The sequence below is a fragment of the Saccostrea cucullata genome, unplaced genomic scaffold (assembly GCF_032062105.1).
Source record: "Saccostrea cucullata isolate Sc308-1 unplaced genomic scaffold, CSIRO_AGI_Scuc_v1 ctg1069, whole genome shotgun sequence".
Classification (NCBI taxonomy): Eukaryota; Metazoa; Mollusca; class Bivalvia; order Ostreida; family Ostreidae; genus Saccostrea; species Saccostrea cuccullata.
This window is the reverse complement of record NW_026924431.1, coordinates 153,086-171,724: the sequence shown is the minus strand read 5'-3', so window position 1 is coordinate 171,724 and position 18,639 is coordinate 153,086. Positions and strand designations below refer to the sequence as shown.

The following is an 18,639-nucleotide window of genomic DNA, read 5'->3' as shown; positions in this document are numbered from 1 at the left end:
TTATTTGATTTATGTTGATTTATGCAGATTTATGCACCTTTGTCACAGAGAGGGCCTTCCCAGTGAGGTGGACAGATACATTGGAAGGACCCTGGGGTGTCGATACACCTTGCTCCATTCTTACAGGGATTGGACAGGCATTCATTCACGTCTAAAGAAACAAGCAAAATCAGTTATAAAAAAATTCTATATATATAAATTCAATCAAATTAAAAGAGAGAAAGAGTGAGACAGAGGGGGGTAATAAATTTGTACCCTTACCTCCTGTACAAAGTTTTCCAGAGTAACCTTGAGGACAGATACACTCAAAAGAGCCATCAAGGTTTTTACATGTTCCTCCGTTTCGACAAGGGAACTGCAAGCATTCATTTACATCTACAAGAAACAAAAGTAAGTGAAATAAGAGTAATATAAAACTGCTATTTACTGCAATCATACCTTTCAAAACACCTTCATGAAGAATTAGTTTCATATTTTGTAATACTAAAAATTTCTTTTTTGTGTGCGAGTACGTTCTATCAAGGAATGGCTCTTTAACTTCATATTGCGAGAACATGAATTTTGTGAGTCAACAATCGTATATGAATTTCAGATCCATCAAAATAAAAGCCAGTAATTTTATTTCCCCAGTAGTACTTCTTGCAAAATTGATTAATTCCTCATGTTTCTACAGTAATTGTAATTCCTACCTTCGTCACAGAGAGCTCCCATCCATCCCTCACTACACTGACAGGAGAAGGAGCCGGGGCTGTTAATACATCGACCGCCGTGGAGGCAAGGATTCCGCAGACACTCATTGATATCTGTACAATTATAGAATAAAATGTTAGTGATTCTCCAGCAAGTCAAAAGGCCAAGATATATATACAGTCAAACTTGTCTAATGCAGGTACTATCATCGTACCAAAGAATTGGCCTGATTGGATAACACTTGAATCAACTAAATTGGAATGAAAGTTTAGACCATATTAGGCAATATAACAGAATACTCAACATCAGAGGCCTGTTCAACAGAGTGAACGTTTTTGAGCGCTCACCAAATTTCCTTATACTCCGATAAATATTTTCGCAAGCGCTCGCTCTGTCGAACAGGCCTCTGCATAAGTTTCACTGTATATCAGAAAACTTGACTCTTCTACTTACCAATATCACAGAGTGGCCCCTCCCAGCCTAGAAGACACTGACACACAAAGCTTCCCAGGGTGTTCTGACACGAGGCACCATTTTTACAGAGGAACATTGGACATTCGTTCACATCCTCGCTACAGGTGGGGCCCATCCAGCCTGGGGGACAGCGACAGATAAAGGAACCGTCAGTGTTCACACAGGTCGCATTGTTCATACAGGGGTTCATCAAACACTCGTTTACATCTGCAAATAAAGTTTACAATGATTACACTGATAATTAAAATCACAGTTTTCCAGTATTATTTGATAATGTGTCTACACATCATATTTTATAAATCTCCAAGTCAATCACTGTGAAGTGACTTAAAATCACAGTTTTCCAGTATTATTTGATAATGTGTCTACACATCATATTTTATAAATCTCCAAGTCAATCACTGTGAAGTGACAGATTAAAACATGATATTACTGACCAATACGGCAGCCATGCCCCGTCCACCCCGCTGGACAATTACAGGTGTAGTTCCCGGCCAGATTGATACACTGTCCACCATGTTCACACACACTGTACGCTAGGAGACACTCGTTCACATCTAAAAAAAATGTTAAAAAACTCAAACTTTACTGGAAAGTCATTTCAAAAGGAGTTACTGTAGCTTTTGGGAAGAAAATCTTTAAAATAAGAAAAAAAAATAACTATGGCAACTTAGAAATGATGCATAGAATTATGCATCTTAGTGGAAGTATTGAACATTGGACCAAAACTGTAGGAGGAATATTTTCAAAGGAAATCTCATACATCCAATATCTTCACTTTCATGGCAATACAATTCATAGAAATCAAAACCCTGTATGAGGTACTTTAGTCTAGTATGGCAAATTTATAGAAATTGAGAGCAAAACTACAAGAGAAGCATTTTACATACTGATTTAACTTACCAATATGACAGTTTTCTCCCGTCCAGTACTGAGTACATCTACAGGTGTATGAGCCATCTGTATTGATACAAGTCCCTCCATTCTGACAAGGGTTTCTCTCACATTCATTGGTGTCTGAAGGTTAAAGATTATCACAATCATTAACAAAACTTGTTTCTAACTTAACCATCAAGAAAAGTTAACTTTTTCTAGTGATTTCAAAAAAGGAAAACAAGCTTCTTTCATCTTTTATTTGTTATTCATGCATATGCATGAAAAGAAAAAGATATAGAAAACCCTTTACCGTTTCTACAGTCTTTTCCAGTGCGTCCTGGTTTACACTGACACACATATGAACCAGGTGTGTTGATACAGGTCCCACCATATAAACACGGGTTCAGGTTACACTCGTTAATATCTGACAGAAAAAAACAAAACAGATACGATCAAATACCCTAATGTTACATGTCAAAGCGAAAATATTCATTAGGGATGACAATCTAATTATTTCATCGAGAACATTTATCAAATAATGAAATCAAATCCAAAATAAATTTTTAATATGGTTAATTTTTGAAATGAACAATTCTTCAAGTCCAAATTTAATAATCAATTTTAAATCACAAAATCAATGAAATTCATCACCAAAATTATATCCCTTTCAATTGAATTTTGTAAACAAATTTAACCAATGTTACTAACCATCGGTGCACAAGGGTCCCTGCCAGCCGTAACTACACTCGCAGTAATAGGACCCGTGTGTATTCCTACATGTTCCGTTGTTCTGACAGGGATTTTTTTCACATTCATTTCGATCTGTCAGATACAGAACAATCTTTAATCATTGGCACTCAATTTCTCAAAAAAATATTTTCAAAAACTTCAGTACTCTTTATACTTTTATGGAATCATTGAAATTCTCTTGCTTAAGAAAATGAATTGCCAAACTAATCCATTTCTTTGTAGTCTTTGCAATTATGTTTGTGGTAACTATAAATAGAAATTTATTTAATTAGGAACACTGACCTAGTTCGCAAGTTGGTCCGGTGAATCCAGGAGGACAAATGCACTGATACGATCCATCGTTATTCATACAGGTACCTCCGTGTTTACATGGGAAGTACATACACTCATCCTTATCTACAAAATAATGTCAAAATATCAGTATGTGATATAAATCAAATTCAAATCTACATGTATCAAAAATATGCTCCGATACATATAAATATTTAAAGCTTTTTCCAGGTCTCTCAGAATTTTTGCTGTGTATGCAGTATCAGGTATCTAACAAAACGTATCAGTGACTTCCTTTAACCTCTCACCTCTGTTGCAGTCTTTCCCGATCCACCCCTCGGGACACTCACACCTGTACCCTCCCATCAGGTTGACACAGGTCCCCCCGTGTAGGCAGGGGCTGAGGGTCAGACACTCATTTATATCTACAACAAAGCATTATTAAAGTTAAAGTATTCTTATTAGTCTTCCTTACATACATGCATCTATAGCTGAATCAGATAACTAGGTATTATTAAAAGATGCATTGTATAAAGCTGATACATGAAGAGGTATCATATACAGGTCAAACATGAAAAAAGAATCTTTAAATTTACTTTCTCTTTTATAATTACAAGATTAACAATAATATTACAGCAGTACAGAAGTAGCTCTTATACATAATTAAAGGTTACCTTTTTCACAATATTTTCCTTCAAATCCGTCCCTACACACACAGCGGTATGATCCATCCAAGTTCTGACATGTCGCGTTATTCTGGCATCGAATCATTCGGCACTCATCAAGGTCTATAAAAATGAAGAGTATTCAGTAAATCAAAATACTATAATCATTGTTCTTGTCTTCAATGCTCATCAAGTTTGAGTTCCTTCAGTAATACTCGCCTAATTCACAGTTTTTGCCTGTGTACTGTTGTGGACATTCACAGATATAAGATCCATTTGTGTTCTTACAGATGCCACCGTGAATGCATGGGTTGTTCAGGCATTCATTCACATCTGAAATCATACAATCACACAACAATTAAAATCACAAACTTTACACTGGAATATCACCATAGAGTTTCAACAACCATGGTCTAGTCCTAAGGCATGATACACATATAATTTGAAAATATCAAACCAGAGCATGTATTGGTTCCTACCATCTTGACAAATGTCCCCCGTCCAGCCGGTTTTACATGTACATCTGAATGAACCAATCGTGTCTCTACAAGTCCCACCGTGCAGGCAGGGGAAGTTAAGGCATTCATTTTTGTCTGTCATTAAAATGGAAAGAAAATTAACGTCCAAAAATAGCAAGCAAATTTCACCCAAACAATAGTTTGTTTACAAATAACATCGGTACATTGCAGATTTTACCCAGACAATGGTCTATTTACAAAAACACTGGATCAGTCAACAGTTTTTGTCTTTCTGTTTCAGTAATGTAACTTCCACTCACTTCTTTGACATTGATTTCCCATCCAGCCTGGTGTACACTCACAAAGATAACCACCCTCTGTGTTGATACATTTACCATTGTTATAACAGGGAGTACTGTCACATTCATTGGTGTCTGGAATAGAAAATATTACAGACTGTCAGAAAATATTCCATATTTTCTACTAATTTTAAGACCAAACACATAAATTCAAGAAATATCGGTACATGTACTAATTCCAGGGCTCTACATTAACTTTTTTCCCCACTTGTCCATTCGGACAAGTGACCAAGATATTTACTTGTCCGAACTTCAACTTCACTTGTCCGAAAAAATTTTCATTGAATATCTTATCCTGTCAACTTGAAAACTATTACATAAATGAAAATAAATTAAACGTTTGATTTATTAGTCTTGTTATTGATAAAAAAGACAAACACATATAAAACAAAATTTTATCTACACAACCTGACCTGACAACAACATAACTGTTTGCAAGTGAATCTGTAATTCAATCAGATTTATTCCAAATCGGCAAACATCGCAAGATCCACGCCATGCAATGGTATGGATGCAATTAGTGAATATCGATCCCGATCAAGTGTAAACTTCAACTTACATAGCGATTGATATCGGGATCGAAGGGGGTTTATGTGCTTCCGTTTGTATTCGATAAACTTATCAATTAAATCAATAGTTGTTTTTTTATTATTATTCAAAGACTTCTTTACATGAAAAATCACTTGTCCAATTGGACAATGCCCAGCAATATTCACTTGTCCGTAATTGTTTTTCATTGGTACCGGACAAGCGGACAAGCGTTAATGTCGAGCCCTGAATTCTAAGGCGAAATAGGTGTTTATTTGAAAAGAAAGCTAAGTTACCATTGTTACACTGTGGCCCACTCCATCCCTTGGCACAGAAGCATTCATAAGTTCCATACAGATCAAAGCAGGTGCCTCCATTAAAGCAGGGGTATACGTCAGCTTTACATTCATTCACATCTGAAAGGGAAAAAAACATAATTTACTCAAATGTCTCATCACTTTTCTTATTACATTATAAGGAATAAAAGAATTTTGAATAATAAAACACAAGATATTTGTCCTCTGACAGACAACTGGAGTCTGATTTAATATCAATTCAAAATTTTCCCAATTGTTGCTTCGCTTTTCAATTTCATTGACAATTTATGTTTAAATAAAATTTTTAATCTTCAGCTTACTTTCACTGCAGTGTTTTCCTGTGAACCCAGGAGGACATATGCACTCGTACGCAGCACCAAGATAATTACAGGTGCCCCCATTCTGGCAAATATCGGGATTTTCCGTGCATATATTCACAGCTACAAAACAAATTAATTTTATGACAATACACAATCAAAAATGAAGAATTTTGAAAGTTTAAAATAAAATTTATGGCAAAATTGCTTATTAGAAAAAAAACATTGCTTGATAACAATGTATCTGATTTGAATCAACACAATAAAAGCTTTAACTTACGAGTGTCACAGTATTCTCCAGTCCAGAGGTCCGTACATTTACAGAAATAGATTCCATTCCTTGAGATACATTGGCCATCATTTAGACAGGGTGTGTGTAAACAGGACTGCTCTAAAATACAAGATAATAAATACATAGAGACATTTATACTATTTAATACTCCAAATATTAAAAAATAAACAAGAGGCCCATGGGCCTTATAGGTCACCTGAGCATTATTCAACAACTTTCCAGTGATTGAATTTGATCCATGTTTTAAGCCAGATGCTGTAGCATTTACAATTTGGTCATCATAACTATACACTTAACAGTTCCTTAGTTTGGTTGCTTAATACCCAAAGGCAGGGTAGGGGAACAAAAAATGCATTTCAACAAATCAGTAATATTCAGCAATAATCAGTTGTGCCGCTACCACACATGAACCCTTTACTCTTAGGCCTAGATCCACACATTGCACAATTTTTGGAAGGCATCCTTGCTTTTCAAAAATATTTGATAAATACCAAGGAGCACATTTCAAACAATTCATTCATTTTTTTGTTTATTAGTTAAGCGCCCCCCCCCTCTATGGTACACCTGACCCTGGGGTCTTGAAATTTACAATTCTTGAAGATTAGGGATTACTAATAACTATATAGGTAGTTCATATGCTTAAAGCCTAGGAGCAAAGAAGAAAATATTCAAAGATTTAATGTTTTTTCACTATACATGCATAATCAATACAGCCCCCCCTAACACCAGAGTCCCTGACCCTGGGGCCATAAAATTCATAATTTTGGTAGAGGCACTCTTGCTCATCATAACTATGTACTTAGTTAGTTTATTTAATACCCAGGAGCAGAGAAGAAGATTTTCAAAGAATTCATGTATTTTCACTATATAATCAATAGAGCCCCGCCCTAACACCAGAACCCCTGACCCTGGGGCCATAAAATTCACAATTTTGGTAGAGGCACTCTTGCTCATCATAACTATGTACTTAGTTAGTTTATTTAATACCCAGGAGCAGAGAAGAAGATTTTCAAAGGATTCATGCATCTTTACTATAAAATCAATAGAGCCCCACCCTAACACCAGAACCCCTGACCCTGGGGCCATAAAATTCACAATTTTGGTAGAGGCACTCTTGCTCATCATAACTATGTACTTAGTTAGTTTATTTAATACCCAGGAGCAGAGAAGAAGATTTTCAAAGGATTCTTGTATCTTTACTATAAAATCAATAGAGCCCCACCCTAACACCAGAACCCCTGACCCTGGGGCCATAAAATTCACAATTTTGGTAGAGGCACTCCTGCTCATCATAACTATGTACTTATTTAGTTTATTTAATACCCAGGAGCAGAGAAGAAGATTTTCAAAGAATTCATGTATTTTCACTATATAATCAATAGAGCCCCGCCCTAACACCAGAACCCCTGACCCTGGGGCCATAAAATTCACAATTTTGGTAGAGGCACTCTTGCTCATCAAAACTATGTACTTAGTTAGTATATTTAATACCCAGGAGCAGAGAACAAGATTTTCAAAGAATTCATGTATTTTCTCTATATAATCAATAGAGCCCCGCCCTTACACCAGAATCCCTGACCCTCGGGCCATAAAATTAACAATTTTAGTAGAGGCACTCTTGTTCATCATAACTATGTACTTAGTTAGTTTATTTAATACCCAGGAGCAGAGAAGAAGATTTTCAAAGAAATAATGCATTTTCACTATATACTTTTTTAGCCCCGTCCTAGCACAAGTACCCCTGACCCCAGGGCCATGAATTTCACAATTTTGGTAAAGGACTCAATGCTGATTACAATCATGCAAACAGTTTGACTGCTTGATGTCCAGGAGTAAAGAAGAAGATTTTTAAAGATTGCATTAATTTTAGTGGTTTTGGCCCCACCCCTCATGCCCCAGGGGGGCAGGAATCATGAAATTCATAATTTTTGTTCCCCTTCACCCATAGATGCTTTGTGCCAAATTTGGTTGAAATTGGTTCAGTGGTTGCAGAGAAGAAGCTGAAAATGTTCAAAAGTTTACGACCGATACGACGAACGACGAACGACGTACGACGGACGACGACGGACGAAAACAGATAGCAATAGGTCACCTGAGTGACTCAGGTGACCTAAATATACATATCAACTAAGCAAAAAAAAAAAAAAAATACATGTACATGTATATTTTTGAACACAAGAATATCACTATGTTGTAGAAATACAGATTATTTTCTTATTAATTTTTCTTCAGGGGTTCAAAATTCCTCAAGCCCGACGTCCCGGACTAACAAATTCCGGATCCGGACTCGGCATTTAGAATTCGCCAAAGTCCTGGGACTTGGCTATGTTTTTTGTTTATCTTTTTTTTAAGTTAAAAAAATGATCGTAAAGCTAAAAATAAAGCAAATTCTCAAATGTATTACGTAAAAATGTGGGTTTGTGGTCGTTAAAATACCCATAAAACATTACGAACGTTTCGAAAATACAATCCGTCTTTTTATGTTCCGTTGCGGTTAGATTCTTGCTTTTACGCAATTCCTTATGTTTCCTCCTATATGACAAATGGCAATTAGTCTATTAGTTTTTTAAATTTCGGTTTTAGCTTTGACTTACAGCACATTCTAACTGCTATGTATTGTAACAGATGGTTTATTCAGTAGTGAGTATTTGTAAAAGTTATTTTAATGTACCAATAATCTATCAGTCTGGTACTTTTGAAATACTCATGTATGACTATATGACAGTTTATGGAGGAAAAATAAAACATATATTAATACATATAGTCTTTATTCATTCAATGCAACAAATGAAAATAAATTATAAGTAACATAAATTTAATGATGTATAGGTTAATATGGACTTTCAAATTTCTTCCTCGGACTTGCCTAAAATTTACTCTTTAAGTCCTGGACTTGACCATGACAAAAAAAAATTTGAACCCCTGTTCTTTTTGCACTGTTTAAGAAATACAGATCACAGTTTTCCTTCTTTTCCTATTTAAGATTTGTGCAATTCATAGAAATTGTCATCTGACAACCCCCTTACCGATGTCGCAGTGCTCTCCCTTGAATCCCGGTAGACAGGTACAGTTATAGCTTCCCATTAAGTCGGTACAGGTGGCGCCGTTCTTACAGACATCAATAATCTCCACACACTCGTTCTTATCTGTTAAATGTACAGGGGAAAGTTCTCAAGTTAGCAAAAACATTCAAAGGACAATTCTGCAAAATGCTCTGTATCTAGACTCCTATCAGTTGTACCAATGATTTCCTTTCATTTCTAGAATCTTAACAATTTCACTTAGACAATACTTCATGTTTTGTGTTTTCTCATACTCAGAACTTTTCAACAGCAAAAAAGTTTAAAAAAAAAAAAAAACAGGAAAGAGGAATAAATGGCATTATCAATCGTTAACACATGAATCCAAAGGCAATAGTTCCCCTGCTTCTTACTTAATGCACAATGTGGTCCCATCCATCCTGGCTCACAATCACAGAGGTCATACCCCGGCATACTGATACAGTGTCCATGTCCGTGGCAGAACTGGGCATCCAGACAGTAATGGATATCTACAACAAATATAGAATAATAGAATGGTCTTCCATTAAAGATGAAAGATCCTAAGTCATAATCACACAAGTGGGCCTGAAGTGGCTAGGGCTGTTTTCAAGATCGTAGCAGCTAGTTAGCTCTACTTAGCTGCTATGGTCTTGACCGATATGCTAGCCTAGCCATAACAAACATTAGTTCATACATTGCATTCAATATTACCTAGATATCTAACCTAAAAGCTAGGCTAGCAGCTATAATCTTGAAAACCTGCTCACAAAAGGAAGACAAAAATTGATTTGAAAAAAAATTCTGTAGAAGAGGAAACAACTTCACAAAATATTTGCAGAGGCATTTATGTTCTATTCCCTGAGGTCAAAACTTGTTATGTCATTTTTTATTCTATCTTCTACGAAAGTTGCATGCTACACATCCACTTGTTTTGGAAGTACATTGTCATTTCATTTCTCTGAACATTTAAAATTTTAAAATTTAATATCCTCTGATAATTGTATTCATGGAGAGAACTAATAAAGGCCTTTGGCCTGCTGTTCAACGCATATTCATATTGTACACTTCTTTGTATATTATGAATAAAATACATCTCAAACTGTAAACTATAATTGTATCCCTTACCCACAGAACAGAATGGTCCTTCCCAGCCCTTGGCACAGATACACTCAAATCCTCCCAGAGTGTTGTTACAGGTAGACCCATGTAAACAGGGGAAGTTCAGGCATTCATCTGTATCTGTAATAAAAAAAAATTTGTAAGACCTTTATTTCCACTTTCCTTGACACATGAAAAAAAAAATGTTTTTTCCCTTAAAAACAGGCATAGTCTTATTGTTCTTTTTGTCCTTTTATGGAAAGTTAAATTCAGGAATATTTTTCATGCAAGGCTTAATTTTTTTGTTTTGAACTTGGACTAGCTTAAATTACAATTACAATTTGATAAGATAAAGATATGAACAATACTGTGCTGAAGATTCAGTGTATTTTTACTCCACTAAATCTGAATCATTAATATGTAAAAAAAAAAAATCCCCTACCATTAGCACAGTTGAGCCCGGTCCATCCTTCTTTACAATTACAGGTGTAACCACCAGGTGTGTTGATGCAGTTAGCTCCGTGCAGACAAGGGTTGTTCAAACATTCGTTTATATCTACAATATATTCCAATTCCATTATTTATATGTATCATAATAATGTACAAAAACACAAAAACTTTGATCCAGTGGAAGCTGACAGTTAAATAAATATGGATATATATGGATAGAAAATTAGCATCTGCTCTTGAAAGTTGTTAAGAGTTTTTTAAACTGCTGCATTGATCAGACATAATTGTTTTTCCATTTCTGCAGTTTTCAGTAGTCTAAATGTAGGTGAATTTTGTCAGTAATATTATGTTAGCATCATTCTGACTTGATTTTGCTTTGCACATGTATGAGACAACTTCTAGATATAAATTGTTTTTTTTTGTTTTTACATCATCACCTGTCTTGTTAACATATACATGTATCATACTCAAAGGGCAATGCAAGTATAAATGTACAGTAAATCAGTGTCTTTGAATCTTTCAAGTAAATCCTCTCTTTGCTAAAGCATTCATAAAACAGATTTTCCATAAAAGTGAAAGTCACTCTCGCAAAAGAACTATTGAATATAAATTCCTGTTAAGTCTACATTATAGATAATTAGTCTTCCAGTTAAGAATTCCTTTGATGACATAAAATTAATACGATAACAACCAAATTGTTAAAGACACAAATATTACAAAAAATTGTTAATGACATGAATTTACGCCATCTGATCATACCTATCATTCCTGAAAAGCAAGGCAAAAACTATAATAATCTGCACTGGATTTTGGGTTGAGGTCAAGTTATTCTTGTCATCAAAAAAAAATCTTTGCTTTAACTTAAAAATCTTGAAAAATGTTGAAAAAAGTGATTTTACCCTTTTCACAGAGTGGGCCTTCAAATCCTGGAGGACACCTGCACCGGTAGGAGCCATCTGTGTTGATACAGGTAGCACCATTGGCACACAGATTCATGGTTATGCATTCATTCACATCTGCAACAAAAACAGAAAAAAAATTGAAGCCACTTATAATTTACCTATACACTTAATTATTTACAAACTGTATTAAAAATTCCGATTTTTTATTATGCAATTATTTCATATTTGTTTCGGCAATAAAGTTGGATCCACCACATCATTTTATGCGTACCTATTCCACAGTTTTTGCCCCTCCACCCCGGGGGACAATCACACTTGTAGGACCCCTCGGTGTTGAAGCAGGTGCCCCCATTTTTACAGATTCCTGGGAACTGCAGGCATTCATTGGTGTCTGAAAGATAAGTACATTGTATAAAATGTCTAAATTCTATAAGATAGGCTCAGAATTTTACATGTACATGTATATGGTAGAGAGTATACATAACATTTTGACTATTATCTTAAATAAAAAAAACTTTTGATACATGTATGCATATACATCTCAATGACATTTTTATGATAATTCTTTTATTCAGTGTTTGACAGATATATGTGTTACCGTTTCCACACAGCAGGCCCACAAATCCATCAGGACACACACAAGAGAAGGATCCCACCGTGTTATAACACGTTGCTCCATTCAAACAAGGATTTCTCTTACACTCATCCTCATCTGAAATAACATCTCAACCCATAAATGATTGTTATACATACAATTAACGGCACAAAATTCACTATACACGAGTTTATAAGCAACTTTACAGTAAAAATCAACAATTTTAGTTCAAAAGTAAAGCCCGACCTATTTCGCAGTTCCTTCCTGTCCAACCATTAGGGCACCTGCACTGATAAGAGCCCTGAATGTTGATGCAGGTTCCTCCGTTGGCGCAGGACATTTGTAAACACTCGTTGACATCTGAAAACAAGAGTGAACAATACATATTATTTAAGATATACATATACATACAATTTCCATCTACACTTCTTACTTTACTTAAACAAAACAAGTGCACTGCATTTATCAGTAACACAAAATTGAGTTTCATTGTATAGCAGACAAAAGCAGAGAAAAAATCCAATATCTATCAAAACAAGATTCAGTTTCTAACAAACTTCTGAAGATAGTGTAGATGAACTTAAGCTTGTATATAAGTCTTACCCTCTAGACAGTATGGCCCAGTCCATCCTCTCGGACAGCGACAATAAAACGATCCGTAAGAGTTGATACAACTTCCATTATTGAAACATGGGTTCCGCAAGCATTCATCAATATCTTTAAAAATATTCAGAAAACATTGTGTTTATAAAGAATTTGGAAAAACCTACTCAGAGTAAAGTGAACAGTTATGTAGACAGGACAAAGCACAATGATTATATAATTTTTATATGGCTGAAAAAATAATGTAAAGAGTCTGCATCATCAGACAATTTGAAAATTCATATTCTAATGATTTTCCTACAAGTCAAGTTGCAATGTTAAGTACTATGGTAATGTAAAGAATCTACATTATCTGAAGAAATTCCCCATTAATTCCTACCCATTTCGCAGTTGGTGCCGGTCCAGCCGTCCTTACACATACAAGTGTACCCTCCATTGATGTTCAGACAGGTGCCCCCGTGTTTACATGGCGAAAACAGCACACACTCATCCACATCTGTTAAATGTACATGTATGTCACGTTATTGAAAGAGTTAATCACTAATAAAATCAAATCAAAGGGCAAATTCAATAGTACTTCTGACCTAATTACCATGACAGTTTTCAATGAAAAATTTGGAATTTCCATACTTGTGAAAAAAATAATGATGACTTATTGCCTGCAGCAAGCCATCATTAAGAAGGAAAGAAAGATTAGTTGAAAAATCACGCCTTGTAAGTTCAATTCAAATGAATCCTAGCACTTTCATTTACATGACAGAGATCAATTTCTTGTAATCCTTCATGATACAGATTAATTATCCCCCTCTACTCACCATCCATACAGTTGTGTCCGGTTCGTTCTCTGGGACAGGCACACATGTAGGAACCCCGGGTGTTCAGACATGTTCCATTGTACATACAGGGATTCCTCAAACATTCATCAACATCTGTAACGGAGAAAAGTACATGATAAAGTACCTGTACATTATAAATCATATTTGTACCAAATTTCTACAAAAATTGAACCTTTCCAGTAAGTTTTCTGACATTGTGCTCACAAATTCTCATACATGTAATTGATATACTTACCTATTCTACATTCATATAAAACATTAAATTAATGAAAATTTAACCAAAAATTTTACCTGTACAAAACTTGAAAAGATGAAAAGGTTCAAAATACATATGGTTACAATGGTTACCTGTTGTGCAGTCTGGGCCGGTCCATCCCTCCTTACACTGACACAGATAGGAGCCGTCGATATTCTGACACGTCCCACCATTTCTACAAGGCTGCATCGTAAAACACTCATTCACATCTGAAAAATTACATCAGGTCAATTATAGACATACCAATATAAGTGCATGGAAAGCAATTTATTTGACTGAACTACCCTTATGATATCACTCACTTGACTATTTCCAATGCAGTCTGAGAGGCATGTTTCGTTTGATCAAGACTTACCCGTATTTGAATGCATGTGTATATTTTAGTTATTTCTCACTCCTGACCAATATCTTTTTACTTTTATTTCCTTCAAACTTTGAGAATATGACCTTTAATTGTTTTACTATCATAAATATTAAATTTAAAAAAAAACACATTTAATATTTTGCATATGAAAAATACAAATGCCTGATTAGTAGACAAAGTAATGTAACAAGGTTTAAAGTACAGTAGTTGTTATTTATATCCTGACCTTTTTCACAGTTCTTCCCCATCCATCCAATGGGACACTGACAAGTGTATCCCCCTTCTATGTTGATACAGGTACCACCGTGTAGACAAGGCGGGAAGCTGATAGAACATTCATCCACATCTATTTAAAACAAACCATAAATGTACTCTACAAGTCCAAACGAAACATTCTGCTGATTGCGTAGTTTAGTCGTCAAACAATTTCATTATAAAAAACAACCTTAAGTTAAATAATAGGTAATGTAAACTAAAAACAACATTAACTTACTATATAAGTACTTTTTTGGTATTAATTTACGCTATGTACGCGGTCACAAATTTTCCCCGGAAATTTGTCCAAGCGTACTTAATATAAATGTAAGGCATATAGTGACAGTCTTGGAAATCCGTGTAATTTTCTACACGCGGATTCAACAGAAATTTAGATTCCGCGGAATTATGACCCCGTGGTAAAAATTAAGTCTACAGTAAATGCTATGTACCTGTGTATAATATACCTTACCTATTTCACATCTCTGCCCTGTCCAGTTAGGAGGACAAGTACACCTGAATGATCCCATTGTATTGAAGCAGGTGCCTCCATGTAGGCAGGGGTTGGTTAGCAAACATTCATTAATGTCTAAAATGAAGAAATACATATGAAATGTACTGGTTTGTAATTCCATCTTAAAATAATCTGTACTTGCTTTATAAACTTTACAGTCACATCCCTTAAATTAGATGACCTTTAATCCAAAATTAAAATTTTTCCCCCTTCTTGTTAAAAAGAATATCCAAGGAAAGATAACTCCTATATAAAATACTGACCGATTTCACAGTTGTGTCCCTTCCATCCTTCCTTACAGCGACACCTATAGGAGCCGTGGGTGTTAACACAGGTCCCCTCGTGCTGGCAGGGGTTGGCTCGCTCACACTCGTTAGCGTCGTTCTGACAATATTCCCCTGTGTAGGCCTGAGAGCACTCACAGCGGAACCCATCCTCCAGATCGATACATCTACCTCCATTCATGCAGGGGTTTGTCAGACACTCCTGGATGTCTGTACACAAAAGAAAATTGATAGGAATTTTTATTTAATATTTGCCTTGATCAGTCTGATGTTTTGAAAACTGTAAACCTTATAAAATTAATGAAATCTCAAGATATAGGCTTCGAAACCCTCATTTCTGATACCAGGGATTTACTAAGTAATTCTATTCAAATTTTACGCAAAGAAGATAATTATTATAATAATGTTTAATGTCTTCCAAAATTAAATTATGAAAATCAATAAAAACTTCATCCTGTTTTGAGCCAAACATCCCATCTTATATAGAATACTTACTGATTTCGCAGTAGTCGCCTCCCCTCCCCGGGGGACAGATACAGTAGTACGACCCATCAATGTTGTTACAGGTTCCTCCAAACTGGCAAGGGGTGATCAGAGTCTCACACTCATTGATGTCTGTAAGCAATACAAAATCTTTAATATGTGTAAGATATTGTAAATAAACTTTATACATGTAACTCTGTTTAAAAGTTCTGGACATTTATTAGCTTCTAAGCAAGTCAAGAACTTAGTTTTCAAAATAAAACCCTAAATATCCTTTTTAAATTTTTTTTTTCAACCCTCTTCATGAAATGTTTTCTGGACAATTATTGCTTCATTCCATGCATGAGTCTATGACTAATTTACTTCACATCTGGATCAGAGACTGGGTTTTTATTGAGAACACTCCTGGCAGTTAATTTACCTATGTCACAGTGTACCCCTCTCCACCCTTTAGGACATATACAGACGAAGGTTCCATTCCGATTGTCACAAGTTGCACCATTCAGACAAGGGTTTCTGTCTTTTGCACATTCGTTGTAATCTGCATGACATATCAAGGAAAATAAGCTTAAAATAAGTCTTGTTAAATTCTTAAGATTCCATATTATATGTGAGTACTGAATATCGCAAAATGGTCCTTAGACATCACATCATGAGAACAGAACTTACAAGTAAATGGTTGATCTAGAGATTTTATATAGAGAATTAACACCAAAACCTACCTATGTGACAATGCTGTCCTGTCCAACCTTCTCGACACGAGCAAATGTAGGATCCGACTTTGTTAATACACTCCCCTCCATTCTGACAGACACTCATGTTTAAGCATTCATTTACATCTAGTAAATCAAAAATTTAGCTTCATTTACATCTAGTAAATCAAAAATTTAGCTTCATTTACATCTAGTAAATCAAAAATTTAGCTTCATTTACATCTAGTTAATTAAAAATTGAGCTGTTGTTATTTACATATAATATTATTGCATTGAAAAGGAAATTTGTCTTATAAATGGTCAGATAAATCTTGTACATACTATATTAGATATGATATTTTTCTAAATAAGAAATTCCTCACAAACTATCCCAATTATGGAAGTTCAACTTACGAACAGAAAAGATAAACGCAGAAGTGATAAACATCAGTAAATATCTGTCAATTATGTCCTAGCGAGAGATCTAGGAGAATGATAACTTACCAAAGTCACAGATCGGTCCGGTCCACTGCGGGGGACATATACACTTAAAGGAGCCCACCGTGTTCACACAAGTTCCCTTGTTTCTACAGGGGTATCCCTTACACTCATTGTCATCTAGAAAAGTTTAAAAAAAAAATATATTGATGTACATGTACATACAATTACTTTAATATTTACATAAGCACATATTGACAGTAAGTATGGGTAAGCACCTAAACAAAATCAATAGTTGCCGACACACAATAGTAATTTTCTACCAAAATATCAATGCATCTTTAAATATCAGATAATTTTTTACCCATTTAATTTGCAGTGAAAATTCAAATGTATAGCAATACGAGAAAAACAGGTTTAATTGTCTGCTTTACTTTTTGTTTAATCCTTTTCTTTGAATGTCATAACAATGTTCGATACAATTTAAACAGAGCTTGTGCATCAACGATACTGGACACTCAGAGATCTTAGAGTGAACAGTACGTTATCATTACTGACCTTCCGTACAGTTGATACCCGTCCAGCCCGGGGTACACAGACATTTGTACGATCCGTCCGTGTTTATACACTGACCCCCATTACCACAGGGATTGGCAATCAAACATTCATCTATGTCTACAATGTTATAAGAAAACATCTCTGAATACTCAAAGCACAGTGATACTTTTAAAATTTTTTTTTTGAAGTTTATCACTATAGAATAAAAATTTAAAGCTAATGAAACAAGATTCATTGTTTGTTTCTTTAAGATGTAAATTCCTTTTATTATGCAATTTCACTTCAAAGCAAAATAATACAATCCATATTAAAATCACATGTATTTTTCTTTTTTTGATTTATAATACACGAATGGTGGATCTTTTGTGATAATTTGATATCCATTGAAAATCCAGATCTGGATTGAAACATAAGTGAGCAGACAAGTGCTGTGAATGCATGCTTATATATTTTTCAAATCATTGTAAAAAATACAGGATTGACAAAAAGAATGCCATTCTTTCTTTGACATGTTTTTCTCCTGAATTAAGTTTGGGATCAGTATCTTACCAATAACACAGGTGGGTCCTGATCGCCCTGGGGGACACACACACACGAAGGACCCGACTGTGTTGGTGCAGGTTCCCCCAAACATACACACAGCTCTCTCAAACTGACACTCATCCACATCTAAAAGTCAAACAAGAAAAGAATTTATTAGTATTTTATGTAGGTCAAATATTTAGAAAAAGTAAACAATAACTTTGCCGTTTAATATATTATTTTGGATGTACTAAGACATCATTTTCGTCTCTTCAAATGTTCTGCTTGTCTTTTGCAAACTTGTTCATTTATAATCAATACATGTATTACTTTACTATATAAATCTGGCAAAGTATTGTGGGATAGACTTTTTAAGACATCTGAATTTTTCATCTGCCATTTTACCTTGAGTACAATTGGACCTGTCCATCCACTTTAATGAACTTAATGATAACCTCTTACATAAGCGTGGAATAAACAAGGACATCTTATTTTTTCATTTTTTCCAGTATAGTGTATGTGCTTTACCTTGAGTACAGTTAGGCCCTGTCCATCCACTCTTACAGCTACAGTAGTAAGATCCCGGAGTATTGAAACATGTCCCACCATTCTGACACGGGTTGTTCAGGCATTCATTGTGCTCTGTAAAATAAAATCAAAATCCAAATATCAAGACTGAAATCAATGTTTATTTGACTTTGAGCTCTATTCTTACAAAGGCACTTTCTGGTCCCTTGTTCCACATTTTTATT

The 18,639-nt window shown here is 35.0% G+C and overlaps 1 protein-coding gene across 1 annotated transcript in view; it reads right to left on the bottom strand.

Moving 5' to 3' along the window:
* The window catches only part of LOC134266417 (fibrillin-1-like), a 47,824-nt gene that overhangs the window by 11,473 nt on the left and 17,712 nt on the right, over positions 1–18,639 (bottom strand). Inside the window, 39 exon segments of the mRNA XM_062748662.1 lie at positions 38–151; positions 262–375; positions 690–803; positions 1,144–1,371; positions 1,602–1,721; positions 2,068–2,181; positions 2,351–2,464; positions 2,749–2,862; positions 3,073–3,186; positions 3,369–3,485; positions 3,735–3,848; positions 3,945–4,058; positions 4,205–4,318; positions 4,504–4,617; positions 5,367–5,486; positions 5,708–5,827; positions 5,985–6,095; positions 9,023–9,142; positions 9,430–9,546; positions 10,163–10,276; positions 10,578–10,691; positions 11,485–11,601; positions 11,759–11,878; positions 12,086–12,199; positions 12,329–12,442; positions 12,686–12,799; positions 13,065–13,181; positions 13,501–13,614; positions 13,870–13,986; positions 14,368–14,487; positions 14,869–14,985; positions 15,174–15,404; positions 15,690–15,809; positions 16,099–16,218; positions 16,400–16,516; positions 16,874–16,987; positions 17,366–17,482; positions 17,915–18,034; positions 18,416–18,529. Of these exon segments, the coding sequence (XP_062604646.1) occupies positions 38–151; positions 262–375; positions 690–803; positions 1,144–1,371; positions 1,602–1,721; positions 2,068–2,181; positions 2,351–2,464; positions 2,749–2,862; positions 3,073–3,186; positions 3,369–3,485; positions 3,735–3,848; positions 3,945–4,058; positions 4,205–4,318; positions 4,504–4,617; positions 5,367–5,486; positions 5,708–5,827; positions 5,985–6,095; positions 9,023–9,142; positions 9,430–9,546; positions 10,163–10,276; positions 10,578–10,691; positions 11,485–11,601; positions 11,759–11,878; positions 12,086–12,199; positions 12,329–12,442; positions 12,686–12,799; positions 13,065–13,181; positions 13,501–13,614; positions 13,870–13,986; positions 14,368–14,487; positions 14,869–14,985; positions 15,174–15,404; positions 15,690–15,809; positions 16,099–16,218; positions 16,400–16,516; positions 16,874–16,987; positions 17,366–17,482; positions 17,915–18,034; positions 18,416–18,529 (4,752 nt within the window).